Consider the following 16,901-nt stretch of genomic DNA (forward strand, 5'->3'; position numbering starts at 1 on the left):
CGGGAGCTGGTGATGGACAGGGAGGCCTGACGTGCTGCAATTCATGGGGTCTCAAAGAGTCGGACACGACTGAGCGACTGAACTGAACTGAACCAAGTCATGCTAATAGGTCACTGACCCAAATCCCTAAGAAGTTTATGTAGGCGTCTAAAAGATGTATTGATCACATAAAATACACTTCCCCCTCCCCAACCTCACTGCAGGGCTTCTGGGGCAATGTTCTCAGGCAATTCAGTCTAAGGAAGCTGACACTGGATTTGGCACCCAGCCAGAGTACAGCAGGAGTGCCAGTTCAACAGCTTCAAGTAAAGGGTTGTAACTCTTTAACCTGCAGACCTAACCTCTCACCATTTCCGGTTAGGTCTGCAATACTCAGTAAGAACTCCTTAGGTGGCAAACAGGAAGAGGGTGGCTCTTACAAGTATCAGATAGCACCTGCGTGGACGCTCGTGTATTAATGATTTAACCAGGGTGATCACATAAGGGAACAGCCATTGTCCTCTGCCCTCATACTTGTCACTAACAGGCCTGAAAGTGAGCAAGATGGATGGGTCCAGCAAAGAGGAAGAGGAAGAGGAGGACCGTGCCTTCACCAACATTTCTCTTGCAGATGACACAGGTAAGGAAGAAACTGATGACTTCCGAAACATAAAATTCAGCAAATGCTTAGCAGCTTTGTAAAACAATAATTGTTATTGTTTTTATTATGATGGTAAAACATAGTCATTGTAGAAAAAATATAGCTACAAATATAAAACAAAAAAAATGTTTAAGAGCTATTTTTCTTTTTCCTTTAAAATTCAGTGATTATTTTAAAAGCTCCTGTGGTTGAATTACATGTACTTTAAAAATCAATCAACAAATAAAAATATAAAATGTTTATTTCCTGGAGGCTCAGGAAACATGATCTTAAAGTTGTTACTAAAGCAACCTATGATATTATTACCTGAATTTGTTCAATTATAGTCCATTTCTTCTCTGTTCTGTGAAATTTCATCATTTCTGGTAAATGAATTAGGATACTCTGCAATTTGCTTTAAAATCTGTCACAGAACATGTCTGGTTTTTAAGCAAGGACAAAGTTTGCTGAATTCCACATGAAAGAAGGAAAAAGAAGGGAGTGGTGTTTCTAATATGCTGATGGAAGGGATAACTACAGCTCATTCAACACTGGTGAGAAAACAGGCACTGTCTGACTTGGGAGTGCGTGCTCAGTCGCTCAGTCCTGTCTGACTCTTTGTGACCCCATGAACTGTAACTGGCCAGGTTCCTCTGTCCATGAATTTTACAGGCAAGAATTGCTGGAGTGGGTTGCTATTTCCTCCTCCAGGGGTCTTCCACATCCAGGGTTGAACCCGCATCTCCTGCGCCTTGCACAATGTTAACTGGAAAGACTTCACACCTCTAAGTACCCACGCACTGTGTGTGTGCATGTGTATTAGTGGCACTGTTTTGTATCCAAGTTCCCTCAGCAAAATCATAGTTATTAATAGAAGCCAGCAAGACTCAGCTAAGCAATGGGGGTTACTGATTTTGATTAACCGAGAGCAGAGCATGAATATTTAACATCAATTGCTCTTTCATACAGCCACGCTTCTCCACTTTCTCCCTAAATGCTCAGATTCAAAAAGCCTCTTTCTAAAGTGCGGCCAGACAATTAGCACGAACTGCCAGCCAGCTTCCCCTCCTGGCACCACATAAACATGCTGAGGGCTTTGAAAAATCAAAGAGGAGCATTTTCGGCCTTTACGACGGGAGGAAAGGTACAACAAGGTCTGGGGGTTGTCGAAGAAGAGGGATACCGCTGGCCTTCACATGTTCCCATCAGGGCGTTTTAGAAAAATGACAGGGCTGGAGAAGGCAGTGAAGGGAACAAAGACCAGGGAAACTTGCTCCTTAGCTTCTAGAAGGCACGATGAGCGCTGGGCATGCGCTTGGGGAGTCCTATATGCCATGGGCGGGTGCAGCTCCTTCAGACTGCTGGCTTGCTCCGAATTCGCCCCCCATCCCGGGAGAGGATTCTTTCTCGCCTGTAATATGGGCTGGGCCTGAAAGCGATGGTCAGCAAGGTGGAGAAGGAGTCTTTGTGAAACCGAGGTCTTTCATCCAGCCTAGGGCACAGCCTCAACTCTGCCGCCTGTGTCTCAGCCCCTGCCACCCTCACACTTCCCGGCTGGACTGAAAGAGACGAGGACGGGGATTTGAACTCAGGTGTCCAATTCACGGCTGCCAATGGAGAGGGTCTCCATCGAAGTTGCTTGCTAACCGAGTCTGAGGCCAGGGGCATAGACTCAGAATAAACTGATAAACCGGGACGGAGTAAGCAGGATACCCTTGTTAGTGTGAGAGGTGGCAGTGGAGGGAGGGCTTTGAGGGCTCCTGGATCTGACTCAAAGCCTCCTCATTCCTGGTTGTAGATGTCACAGAATCTCAGGGCATCAGGGGCCTTCAGGGGTGGTCCAGCGTGGGAACCAGCAGTGGACTTGAGGCACTAGCTCTAATTCTGCTGTTTCAACATTCCAACATGGAAAATGGAAGTTGCTCCTGTACTTGTGGCAGGAAAGAACTGAAACCCCATGTTCTCTGGCTTTTGGAGATAAGTGTATCAATTTGATGTGTGGATACTGGTTCACTATTGTTAATAAGAGGTTCTTGGTGCTTGATAAATAAAAACAGGAAGACAAATTATTATGAAACAAATGCAGCTTGTTCACAATTTCACATTAGACTGAACTGCATTTCTTTCAATAACATCTCTTTCCATGCTGGCTTTCCTGCTGTTGGTGTGATAAAAAGCAAGTTCTGTGTAAAAATCCATGTAGAACAGGTAATAAGGGTGTCAGTTTGAGCAGGCTGGCAAAGTTGTGAAGTGCCCAGAAGGCCCACACATCCCATTAGGTAAGTTGTTACTGAAGAATGAAATTTTAAAGAAACTGAAATGTTTTTCAGCTTAGATGCAGTATTTTTTTTTTTAATGATTACTAAGTTTTAAGGACATAAACACTTATTAAGGTATTTGGACGTGAATACTTAATTTCTGGAACTGTTTGGTATCTCTCTTGGCCTTGGAGCCCTGAAAAAATTACTTAAAATGAAGGGCATGGTGAACCAAGGTAGTTTGGGAATCTCTGGTCTAAGTGGTACTATTTAAGTCTTTCCCCAAGATTCCGCTCTTGGCCTGCTTTTCCTCTCTCTCTTGTTCCATTCTTACTGTCCATGCTATATACCAGTGACCCTAAAACAGAGCTTGTAAAATAAACTCCTTTACGGCCAAGCAGTGTATCTGTAGGAAACAGGCAATGGCCTGTCATTGTTTATTTCACGCAGTTTCCTAAACAAACTATTGAAATTTCTATACTTATTTCAGTTTATTAGGTTTTCGCATTATGTATCTTTTTGTTTTTAAACTTCTTACTTTTAACGTGGTAAGAAGATTTAACATGAGATCTACTTCCTTAACAGGTTTTTAAAATACTCCTTTAGGAAATTGTTTATTTTTGGCCGCGCTGGGTCTTCTTTGCTGTGCGTGGGCTTTCTCTAGTTGCAGTGAGCAGGGGCTACTCTCCGGCTGTAGGCTTCTCACTCTGGCGATTTCTCTAGTTGCAGAGCACAGGCTCTAGGTGCCCGGGCTTCAGTAGCTGCAGCTCTTGGGCTTAGCTGCCCTGCGCATGTAGGATCATTCCCAGACTAGGGATTGAACCTGTGTCCCCTGCAGGTGGATTCTTAATCACTGGACCACCAGAGAAGTCCTCCCTAACACATTTTTAAGTTAACAATACAGTAGCATTAACCACAGACACAATGCTATTCATGAAATCTCTAAAATAGTCTTACATTCCTGAAATGTTATACCTGTTGACGAGCAATTGCCTCTTTCCTCTCGCCCCAGCCCCTGCAGTCATCATTCTGTTTTGTGCTTCTGAGTCTATTTTAGATACCTCATATGAGTGGAATCATACAGCATTTGTCCTTCTGTGGCTGGCTTATTTTACTTAGTATAACGTCCACAGGGTTGATCCAACTGTGACATATTGCAGGACTTCTTTCTTTTTTAAGGCTGAATAATATTCCATTGTATACATATATCACATTTTTGCTTATCCAGTCATCTGTTGATTGATGTTTGGGTTGTTTCCACATCTAAGCTATTGTGACTAGTACAGCAGTGAATATGAGAGTGCTAATATCTCTTCAAGATCCTGATTTCAATTATTTTGAGTAAATATCCAGAAGTGGGATTACCGATCATACGGTAGTTCCATTTTTAAGTTTCTGAGGAATCTCAATACTGTTTTCCATAGTGGCTGCATCATGTTACATTCCCTTCAGTAGTGTAAAGTGTTTTACTTTCTCCATATTCTTACCAACACTTGTAGTCTTTGGAGGCTTTTTATTTTGATTGCCATCGTAACAGGTGTTGGGTAAGATCTCATTATGATTTTGATTTGCATTTCACTGATGATTAGTCATATTGAGCATCTTCTCACTTACCTGTTGGCCATGTTTATGTCTTCTCTAAGGAAATGTCTGTCGAAGTCTTTTGCCCATTTTTAACTGGGTTATCAATGTTTTTGTAATTGAGGAGCTCCTTACAAATTTTAGTATAAATTAGCCTTTTAAATGACCAGTTATACCATTTGCAAATATCTCACCCCATTCTGCGGGTTTCTTTTATATCCCAGTGATTGTCTCCTTTCTTGTGAAGGAGTGTTTTCATTGATGTAGTCTTCCTTGTCTAGTTGTGCATCGTCACCTACGCTTTTGGTGTCATATCTGTGAAATTATTGCCAAGGCCAGTGTCACAAAGCTTTTCCTCTACAGTTTCTTCTAGGAGTTTTATAGCTTTTGGTCTTACATTTAAGTCTTTAATCCACTTTGAGTTGACTTTTGTGTATGGCGTAAGATAAAGGTCTTCACTTTTCTGTGTGTGAACAGTTTTCCTAACACTAGTTATTAAAGAGATTATTCTTTCCCCATTGCATGTTCTTGGCACCCTGTTGAAGATTAGTTGACCTACACGTATGGATGTATTTCTGGACTCTGTATTCTATAGGGTGGTGTGTATGTCTTTATGTCAGTACCATAAGTTTTGTTTTTTTTTTTTTTTTACTATTTTAATTTCTATGCCTTTGTAATATATATTTTATTACACTGAAATCAGGAAGTGTGATACTTCTAGCTTTGTTCTTTTTTTTCTCTCAAGATTTTTGGGGCTATTTGGGGTCTTTTGTGGTCTCATATTAATTTTAGAATCGTTTTTTCTACTTCTGTAAAAAATGCCTTTGAGATTTTGATAAAAACTGCATTGAGTATGTAGATTGCTTTGGGTGGTATGGACATTTTAACAATATTAAAGACTTATACCCTGAAATTTACAAAACAGTGATGAAAGAAATTAAAGGAGATACAAACAAATTTTGTCATTACACATCTTTTAAATACAGCAGACAGTAATATTAACATGGTTTATTTCACAGTGATATCTCAAGTTTAATTCTTTCAACAAGGATATGCATTGTTTGCACATCAAATATATGGGAACATTATTCATTTCTCAACACCTTTTTCTTGAAACACAGTCCTCTTGGACTAGATTTAATTTTCTACATTTAACTAGGATAAGAGAACAAGAAAAGTTTACTTTTCTCTTAACTCTACTGTAAGAAAGGCAACAGCGATAGTGATGATGAGATAGCAAACAATGCTGAGCCCTGAGCCAGGGGCCCAGCCAGGTGAGGACAGAGGCTTCTGCAGAGCACGTGGCCTCCTCAGAGAGCCCCGCTTCTTCCTGCTTCTAGCTGACTATTGTCATGAAAGAACAGAAATGCAAAAAAAGCAGAATTTTCAAGAGACACCCAAAATACAGATTCTGTTTTGGGGGGGATGGGCAACTTCCTGATTCTTCCATGTTTTCCACCTAATCCTGATTTTAAAAACAATATCATGGAAGTCCAAACAAAACACATCTTCAGAACAGAAGTGACTGCAGAAGAATCTATTTTCAGACTTCTCAAATCTTCATGATTTATCTCTCTTTTGAGCTTCTGATTCATAATCCAACTGCTTGCTAAATACCTAGCTATGTCCCAGTTAAATGATCTCATCTTATCCCATGGGCATCCCCTAATCTGTTCCCACTCCTGATTCATAATTTTAATGAATGGTCCCGTCATCCACCTGGTTCCTTAAGCGAGAAATTCACATGCCATTGTCCCATTCTTATTTCTCACAACCCAATCAAATTGCTTATTCCTGTTGACTTGACCTTGAAAATGTTTTTCAAATCAATCTGGCCTTCTCTACCCCTATCACCACTTCCCTGATTAGGCCCCATTATCTCCCACATAAACCACAGCATCAACTGCCCAACTGTTCTTCCTATTTCAGTTCTTATCCCTTCAAATCTCTCCTCCACACTGACCATATCACTCCCTCTCCCTGCAAAGACCGATCGATGCCTTGCATCCCCTGCTGGATGAAGTTCAAAACACTTAATGTGGCATTTAAAGTCTCCCTCTTCCTGGCTCTGCCTATCTCTTCAGTGTCATTTCCTGCCACATGGCTTCAGCTCAGTAGGAAACACTTAATGTCCTATGGACATGTTGTCTATTTCATGCCTCTGGACTTTGCTCGCACTGCTCTTTGCCTGAAATAATACCACTCACCCTTTCTTACCTGGCTAATTCCTGTTTATTCTTTAAGAACCCACCCAAGCATCACTTTCTCCAGGAAACCTTCCTTGACCTTCCCATACTGATTAAGGTTTCCTTTCTCCTTCCTGAAAACTCGAAGCTTACATTTTTCATAGCATATTTTACGAGCTTGTATGTATATGAGCCCCTCTACCCTCTGCCAAGAGACTGTGAGCTGCTAAAAGATGGAATCTGGGTTTTAAACTGTGTATTTCTGGCACCTAACCCAATGTCTGGTACCTAATAGATGCTCAAAACATTTTTGCCAAATAATTTTGATTGAGTTTCTGTGTACACTGGGATGAAGGCCCCTAGCCAAGAATCGACTCCTAGGGTCAACTTTCTTAAATCATTTCTTTCCTATATCCACTTCCAGGCCAGTTTAGTTCTGCTTTCAGAAAACATTTTTTGACCACTACCATCACATACCAGATAGTAGACAGGACCTGGCTATTTGGAGAATCAGCTCAGATCAGAGTAGCATGGCAGAAAGGGCTTGAACTTGGGAGTCAGAAATGCCTGGGTTTGAGTCCGTTGGACTTTGAGCGAGTTATTTAACATCCCTGAGCCTCAGTTTCCTCAGCTGTGAAATGATCCTAACAATATGTCTCAGAATTGTTTTGAAGATTAAATGAAATAATAAAGGAAGTTTCCTGAAACAGTCTGGTTTACAGTAAGTGCTCAGTATGTTTTAGTTCCTCCTTTGCCCACTTCAAGGAGATCACCCACAAGTTTCTTGAAAGGCTCCAAGATTTGTTCACATCGGTTGTCATGGTAACAGCAGCATCCTGTGGCCACTGGTCTATAAGCCAGGACTGACTGTTGACGTCCTCCTGATAAAGAGGCTTGTGGTAGAAGGGGGAGGTGTGGATGAACAAACTCTTTTAACAAGAGCATGATTCTTTTCTGATACAAATAAGACAGCTCTTCTTTTTCGTCTTCATCCTGGCCCTCACCTTTTCCCTGCCAATGTTCTTCTCAACGCCGTCCTCTTTTATGGCTCAGCCTCCTTCCTGACTCTGCTCGCTAAAAGTCTCCTGGATGATATTCAAAGCTGCTTCTGTGTCTGCTTTTGGCATCAGCCAATTAGCCTTCATTGTAAAGTGGTAATAAGCTTCCCGGAGAAGTGGCACAATTGTTGTGTGCTTTTATTTGGTGCTGCTTTCTACCGCCGTACAGAAAATGTAACAATACCTGCCTCATGCCCTGCTGAAAGGAGGGTGGGTTTGAAAAGCTTTCTGAAGGCCATCTGCCATCCCCTCAGCCATGCAGCAGATCAGACATGAGGCCCTGCATTAGTTAGCACTCCAAGTAAAAGGTATCAAGGGCCTGTATTCCTTTTCATCTCACCCTCCATTATAATGCAGGCTAAAGATGGAAACAGACTGGTGGCTACTCAGCTGGGAGACACACTGAGCCATAGCAGGAGTCTTGCCTGAGACAAGGGAGCAGGCCTTTTTCTGATGGTAAATGGAGCCAGTGTTTGCAGCCAGCAGTTTTCCAAGGTCCCCTACCCTGCTGGTAATGGCTCGACTGGGTTACATTGGACCTCACGGGAGGCTTTGGTGCTGGTGAGAGTCTCAGAGTGGAGGCATCCTTATGTAAGCACACAAGGATGAGGAGAGGGTTGGTCACTTGTGCTGGTCCGGATATGCTCCCTACGTCACCTCAGTTTACACCATCCACCAATTTGGCCATGAATATTAACTTAAAAGATTATTCAGACATCCTTAGAGATGTCAAGAGAGATCATCTCTAGTACAGTAGAAATGTTTCTTGTGGATTTGAACGAGGGTATTCATTGCACCAACGATGGCAGAAAGTTTCAGCAAATCTTAATTGGCATTTGGGATCCGTATGAGTAGAGATAATGACATTGGCTGAGTGAAGTCTAATTTCCTGCAAGCTGAGTATAATATAGATAGTGACATTAAAAATACCTCTCTGGCCCAGTAAAATGCCCTAGAGACTCAGCAGAAGAGATTTAATAAGCAAAAGGAGATTAATTTTGCTTCTCAGTAGTTTCTGAGAATGCTATGACTCTGGGATCACTAATGTATTGCTAGAAATTGTAAGTGCTCTTTCTGTGAAAAAAATCTCCCATCAGAGGAAATCTACTTAACTGTAATAATCTAGCATAATGCAAAACCTAGTTTTAATAAACAAGCTTAAGAAATGGAATATTAGGACAGTATCTAAATATTTTCAGTAATCTAGAGTATTTTCTAATTTTCTTACCAAAACACAAGTAGTATTTTGACTATTACTTTAAAAGACAAAACCACCCATCAACTGCCCTGCATCAGCAATGTGTTTTTTCTTAGATTAGATTGCAATGATTTAGTCACTAAGTTATGTCTGACTCTTGGGACCCCATGGACTGTAGCCTGCCAGGCCCTTCTGTCCATGGAATTCTCCAGGCAACAATACTGGAGTGGGTTGCCATTCCCTTCTCCAGGGATCTTCCTGACCCAGGGATCGAACTCAAACCTTCTGCATTGGCAGGTGGCTTCTTTACTGCTGAGCCACCAGGGAAGCCCCTTTATTAGATTAACAACAAAAATGGGGGAAAGAATGTTAATTTTATATGAAATCCTTCATAATTGTGCTAATTTCTATTTCCTACAGAAAAATCCAGATGAGATTCAAAAGATCAAGGATGAATTTTATTTACCTGAGTTCATGAGTTAAAGAGATGCTTCCCTTCCCTAGGTCCTTTTCCTGCTGAGAAGGGGGCCTATGTGGCTATTTTCCTTATGTGGACATTCATATCACAAAGGCCCCAGTTAGACTGGATGAGCTTTGGACCACTTTGCCTCACAGGCCTCCAGCCTGCCTGATCTGTTCAGAATTTGAGGGTCAGAGCCTGGTTTCCTTAGAGGCCCTTGGAGTTCCTCTGAGAGATCCTGAGAAAAGAGAATCTGGAGTGCAGAGAGAAGGAGGCTAACTCTAAAAGAACAGGGCAGACTGGAGGGACCAGCGTTAGCTGTGTTCATCAACACTTGAAATAGAATTTTTGAATGATCCCAAAGCTCTCAGTGACCCTACAGGAAATAGTATTTACTCCAATCACAGAATCAGTTACTGGAAAAGCTGTTTCAGAAAGACATGTTGTGTTTTCACGGATAGGCTTCAGCCTTCTTTCTCATCCTTGGACTTGACACTGGAAATAGAAGGGACTCAGTGGCAGCCCACATGAATGGTCCAGGAGAACAGAGAGCCTCCCTCACTGCCTTTCTGTAAGAACGACCTGGGTCTTCTGTCCACCAGTCTCCCAGGGATGCTCATGGCAAAGAGTAGCCTCTTTTTAGCCCTTACTGGCTTGCTTCCCCATTTAATCATTGTTTCCCTGTTTTTTCACACATGTATTTCATTGTCAGCTTAATGATTTTGGCTGTGCACATGCGTGGTTTTCTCCTTGCTGGTACCATGACACTCTAAAAACTGTTGGGAAAAGCTTGCATTTTAAGACATATTCGTCCTTTCTTATCCATTCTGAGATTCTTCACTCCCTTTTCCCAACAGACAAAAGACAACTCTGACTTGCCCATCTGTGTGAATACTAAGCCTTCATTTGCATTGCTGCTGGCAAGGTTAGTGTGTTTTTCCAAGGTTATAATAACTATTCAGAAAGATTTGTTTATAGAAGTATTTAGGAGATTTTTTTCAACAATGTTCCTTACCTTTTTTATTTTATTTTATTTTTTTTTACCTTTTTTAATTTTAGTATTTTAAATGGCCTGAGCTTTGTGCCAGGACAGTGTTCCTCAATGTACAGTGGACTCCTGGCCCTTCTGCTTTAAAATACTGTAAGAACAGAATTTCTATGTTTATGTTAAATAAAACATAGTTGATGTATAATTTGAGCAACTGAACAGTTGGCAGTTATAATTAAGGCAGACTGAATTTCTCAGCCAGTGCCTTTCTGTGAAATACTCAGTGATCATCAAATATACAATTACCTATATTTCAAGGAATTTCCCAAAGTATATATTTTGTAGAATTTTCCTGCTAAGAAAGCAGTAACTCTTTTATTGGTTCATTTTGTTAAGTTGAGACATTATCCTTTTTCCATAGTATGTAAGCATTTGACATAAAATAAATTAGGCAAATTCACAGCGAACTAGTTATCTTTAGAAAGCAAACTGTGTGCAATACTTCTGTCATTCTCCATTTTTAAGGGCTTTTTAAAAACTTTTTTTGAGGGGTACTATGCAGACTGTGGAAAATTCTGAAAGAGATGGGAATACCAGACCACCTGACCTGCCTCTTGAGAAACCTGTATGCAGGTCAGGAAGCAACAGTTAGAACTGGACATGGAACAACAGACTGGTTCCAAATAGGAAAAGGAGTAGGTCAAGGCTGTATATTGTCACCCTGCTTATTTAACTTCTATGCAGAGTACATCATGAGAAACGCTGGGCTGGAAGAAGCACAAGCTGGAATCAAGATTGCCGGGAGAAATATCAATAACCTCAGATATGCAGATGATACCACCCTTATGGCAGAAAGTGAAGAGGAACTAAAAAGCCTCTTGATGAAAGTGAAAGAGGAGAGTGAAAAAGTTGGCTTAAAGCTCAACATTCAGAAAACGAAGATTATGGCATCTGGTGCCATCACTTCATGGGAAATAGATGGGGAAACAGTGGAAACACTGTCAGACTTTATCTTTTGGGGCTCCAAAATCACTGCAGGTGGTGATTGCAGCCATGAAATTAAAAGACACTTACTCCTTGGAAGAAAAGTTATGACCAACCTAGATAGCACATTGAAAAGCAGAGACATTACTTTGCCAACAAAGGTCTGTCTAGTCAAGGCTATGGTTTTTTCAGTGGTCATGTATGGATGTGAGAGTTGGACTGTGAAGAAAGCTGGGCACCGAAGAATTGATGCTTTTGAACTGTGGTATTGGAGAAGACTCTTGAGAGTCCGTTGGACTGCAAGGAGATCCAACCAGTCCATTCTAAAGGAGATCAGCCCTGAGTGTTCTTTGGAAGGAATGATGCTAAAGCTGAAACTCCAGTACTTTGGTCACCTCATACGAAGAGCTGATTCATTGGAAAAGACTCTGATGCTGGGAGGGATTGGGGGCAGGAGGAAAAGGGGACGACAGAGGATGAGACGGCTGGATGGCATCACCGACTCGATGGATGCGAGTTTGAGTGAACTCTGGGAGATGGTGATGGACAGGGAGGCCTGGTGTGCTGTGATTCATGGGGTTGCAAAGAGTCGGACACAACTGAGCGACTAAACTGAACTGAACTGATGCAGAAAAACTAAAGCAGACATTGGAGAAAGATCATCAGTCAGTTGTCGCTTTAATTTTCCCATAGGTTCTCAATTCTGGAGAAACTGAGAAAATCAGTTGGTTTCTTTAGAAATACTAGTGAACTTTTGGATATGTGATGTCATCTAAAAAATAACTCACCATCCATCACAATTAAACTAGGAGAGTCACAAAATTAAGTATTTGGAGTAGGCCCACATTTTGTCATGTATCCTTCCATAAATGATAATAAAATTTATTGAGACTTTAACACATTCCAGGCACTGTGCTAAGAATTTCACATTCACTGTCTTATTTCATTCTCACAAATAGTGTAACAGATATTATTATATTAATGGATATTACATTAATAGATATTATTACGTCTGTTTTTTTAGATTGAAGACTCGGACTCAAAAAGGTTTAGGAATTTGTGTTGGGTTGGCCAAAAAGTTCGTTCAGGTTTTTCTGAACCATCTTACGGGGAAATTGAACCAACTGTTTTGGCCAACTTAATATGAAACAGAACTGGGTGAGCAGTCAGGTCTGAGTGACTTCAAAGCCTTCATTAAATGACAACGCATCAGGACACAGATTACCAGATAGCATAACTGCACTATCCTGATAAGATGGAAACAGTAAGGAGTTCACGTGCTGGACAATGAAATATGGCCCCCTTAGTTATGTTATGAGGTCAGTGTTTCAAAATGTAATCATGGAATCAGAGGGCAAGAAGCACCCCTGAAGCTTGCTAATAATACTGCAGTATGCTCAGGCAAGAGATAGAGAGTATAAAATTGCACCCAAGTTGTGATCATAACCATGTGAAAGTAATTTATGTATATGGACTGGGATGGAAGAGAAACTCGGGAAAATGTATTTAGTAGTGTGAAGAGACTATGAGCATTACATTTTCATGTTCTATTTATGCAATATTTTTTCTTAATGATAAAATTAAAAGGTTTTTCTGATATATGGAAATAAAACACAAATCCTAACAGGAGTGCTGATTTTGAGAAGTATGTGAAAGCACCAGTGCTCGGACTGTCGCTGTTCAGTTGCTCAGTTGTGTCCGACTCTTTGTGACCCCATGGGCTGTAGCACACCAGGCTTCCCTCGTCCTTCACTATCTCCTGGAGTTTGCTCAGATTCTAGGATTAAGGGCACCTATCAAAATATCACTACTGCCTTCTGCCTTTTTAGTGATGCATGCAATCAGTTGCCTTAGTAAAATACAATGTAGCAAGTGGTAGATTTGGCTATAGGACATGCTAGGCACAGAGGGTGGGGAGCAGGGGAGATACGGCCTAAATTGTAAATGCTACCCTTCCGCACTTGTTGTTTAGTTGCTCAGTCGTGTCTGACTCTTTGCGACCCCATGGACTCCCGCCAGGCTCCTCTGTCCATGGGATTTCCCAGGAAAGAATACTGGAGTCGGTTGCCATTTCCTTTTTCAGAGGAATCTTCCTGACCCAGGGATTAAACCCACATCTCCTGCACTGGGAGGTGGATTCTTTACCATTGAGCCACCAGGGAAGCCCACCCTTCAGCACAGTCATATCTTATTTAAGTTTTACTTTTATTATGAAATAATCTCAAGTACCAAAATTTGAAAGTCCATGGAGAAGGATCCTTTCTCCTGAACTATTTGAGAGTAAGCTGACAATCTAATGCCCCATCCTCCCCGGATACTTTACTATGCATTTCCCACAAACAAGGACCCTCAAGGCCTCTCTCCTTCATAATCACAGTACAACCAACAAAGTCAGGGGAATGACATTTGTACATTACTATCACCTCATCTTCAAAGTGCATTTAAGTCTTGCCAGTTCTCTTGATTATATTTATGACAGTAAAAGCATCCAGTTAGAATCATACACTGCATTTTAGTTGTCATGTCGCTTTAGCCTCCTTCAGCCTGGGACAATTCCTCAATCTTTACTTGACTTTTGTAACCCTGATGCGTTGAAAGATTATAGGGCAGTTATTTTGTAAAGGGGTCCTCAACATTGATACATTTGGCAATAGTGGAACTGATACCGTGTTTTGCTCATTGCACCAGGTGGTACGTACTCTCTATTTATCCCTTTACCAGTGAGGTTCACTTTGATCCCTTGCTTACAGTGGTGTCTTCCTCCTTCTTTTACTAATTAGCAAGTATTTAGAGGGGATATTTTGAAACCAATTAATATTGGTTTGATGTATCTTACAACTAGATTATAAACTCTTTGAGAGACTTCTACATTTCAAGTGACCAACACATTAGCAGTTCAAAGTATACTTTTGATTGAGATTCACTTATTTATTTTTATAGGGTACAGAACACATATGTCTTCTTTTGGGCTCATGGTTTTAACACGTACATATCTTTAAAATGTGCAGTCTAATGGAGGAAGGAGAACTTATTTCTGTCAATTAGAATATGTATTCATTTGTTCTGAGAGCTCTTTGATTTTTTTATAGCTGATATTTAATAGAAGATTAATTCATACTTGACAAGTGTTCATTATTTTGTATTTTTCATTCAGTATTTTTTATAACTCAGAAATTTCTAAATAAATTCTTTGTTTTGATTATTATTGCTGTACAACATATCCAAAAACTTAATGTTGTAAGGCAACAGTCATTTTGTTTGTTCACTATTTTGTGACTGAGAGATTCAGGGGGCAGGGGGTTGGGTGGGCAGTTTGCCCTTGAAAACCCCTGAGGCTGCTGCAGGAGGATGTCAGCTGGGCTGCAGTCCTCTGAAGTCTGGAAAGAGCCTTAGACTAAGTAGACTTTTAGATCCACCCCTGAGGGGAGACTTCAGGCAAGTCATTTTATTTTTCTAGGTTTCATTTTCCACAGATAATGAAATAAAACAGGCAACTTCTTCTGAGAACTCTTCCAGCTCAAAAGTTGAGTTTATGAAATGAAAAAATAATGTTTGGCTATGAGCAGCTACACATAAATCATTGTGCATATCTAAGGTCATCCTACAAGTAGAAAATGCTACTAAATGAGAGGAGAACAGGAGGATTGAAATAAACATTTTTTGTGGTGAAATAGAACTGATCTTGAATCAATTTTACCACTAGAGGTCACCAGTGTACCATCTCAAAGAGAATAAATGGCATCAAGTCACTAACATTTCCCTCTCTATGGCCCCAAATGTTGGTCATGTTGTCTTTTAGTGTATTCTGATCTCCCGACAGCTGCCAGAGACATATGTTATGATAAGGTGACCCCAGTTGTCGCTATAGGTGATGGTTCATATGTGCCTAATGTTCTGCAAGTGTGAAGAGCCACGACTTGGACCATAAAGAAAATGACTGGCTTTTTTCCCTTCCCACTGGGATGTGTTAAGAGGCAGTGAGGTAATTTGGTAGAAAGTCATGTGAGCTCTGAAGTGAAAAGACACTGTGGAAATACTGTGTCATCGTCTATCGCAGCACAGACACATCTGCTTTTCATGAGATAGAAAAAGGAAGGACCCAGAACAGAAGGTTCATTCATTTGCTTATTCAACCAATATTTACAGACATGTATGAGGCACTGTGCTGGCAATTGGGTTATGTGAATTAAGAAAATCAGCTGGTTCTTCCTCAAGGAATTTAAGGAATCAGGTATAGAAGGCTTTCTGTTCAGATACTCTTGGTACCCACAGGCCACCAAGCACTTGAATTCCCACGTCTGCAGGTGGTCACTTACAGCATGGCCAAGTCAGTGGCTTTTTAAAGTTGATGACATTTTGCTGAGGTGACGTTAAGAGTAGATTATGTACCTTTTACATAAAATCCAAAACTAAACCGCAGAGACACGTGCCAGAAATGTTAAAATGCTGAGCTGGATTGTGACCAGTGATGCTTGTTAGAAAACATATGAAAACTTATTTTGAAATAAAACTCTTTAAGTGAGAGAAACAATGCCCTAAGTGAAATGAACGCCCTGAAACAGAAAGATCCATAGCACTTGCCTCTGAAGAAACTCCTGTGAGAAGAACTCCAAGATGCCTTTGAAGGGCGTATCAATTTTCTACCCAAATGAAATTTACATCCTATTTTCTCATAACCTTGCTTCATGTAGTACACACAAAAAACCTACTTCAGATTCCAGAACTCACAATTCTACCATTAAGGATGAGTAGAAAGGAATTTTGGGGTTCTGTCAAGTTATTCAGCTCTTTCGATAACTTGAGGAGTTATTTCTTCTACAGCTTTAAGGCCATATCTGAGGAGGACGGGCAAAGCGCCTGTCCCTTAGCAGCAAGTCATTCTCTTGTTTTCTTCCCTCATTAGAGAAGAAAAAGAAAGGGGGTCGGCCAAATCTCTGCTTCAAGTTGAGGAACCCTTGATCTGCTTTTGCTGTGATAAGTGTTACTAATTACCCTGGCAATTAATAATTTTAACCATTTGTTTTCAAAACAAACTATAGACAGGGTTGTTCTGCTTTCTGATTGTTGCAAAGTTTGATGACATAGCAGAAAAGAGAGGGTGGGAGGAGCTACAAAATATAATGATGTATTTAAAAACGTGTTTACTATGACTATGCCATTGTTGTCTATTCACGTTTCTTCAATGCCAGCTAGTGTAGTTTGCTTCCTTTTTGACTGATAGGCATCGCACCATCATCTTATGAGATATTTGGTCCTCTCTGTCCCGTTTGTTTCCCTCGAAATAACTGTATAAAGAAGGAGGAAGGAAATTAGGAATTTGTCATGCACTAAAGAGGTTAGAGGTTTGAGGCAGTCTGCCATGGGGCCTGAGTGTCACTGCCCATTCTTGATGGTCTGCCAAGAGCACACGGCCCTGCCTGGCCATTACCCTGGCCGTTTCAGAAGGTGTGGTTGCAGAGAACAACTCTAAGTGACAAGGTCATGCCTTCATAAAGACTGAAGAGTGAGCTTGCTTCCACTTGCCTTGAAAGCAAGAACTTCTGTGAGCTAAGCATTCCTCCCACATAAC

At 40.9% G+C, this 16,901-nt stretch overlaps 1 protein-coding gene across 1 annotated transcript in view; it reads left to right on the top strand.

Annotated features, from left to right (window-relative positions):
- Window positions 1-386: 386 nt before the first annotated feature.
- Window positions 387-16,901, top strand: part of SCOC (short coiled-coil protein) — a 40,240-nt gene continuing 23,725 nt past the window's right edge. Inside the window, exon 1 of the mRNA XM_010830294.1 lies at window positions 387-619. Coding sequence (XP_010828596.1) covers window positions 544-619 — 76 coding nt within the window. The 5' untranslated portion in view covers window positions 387-543. The remainder of the gene's footprint in view (window positions 620-16,901) is intronic.

The sequence above is a fragment of the Bison bison genome, unplaced genomic scaffold (assembly GCF_000754665.1).
Source record: "Bison bison bison isolate TAMUID 2011002044 unplaced genomic scaffold, Bison_UMD1.0 scf7180017864517, whole genome shotgun sequence".
Lineage (NCBI taxonomy): Eukaryota > Metazoa > Chordata > Mammalia > Artiodactyla > Bovidae > Bison > Bison bison.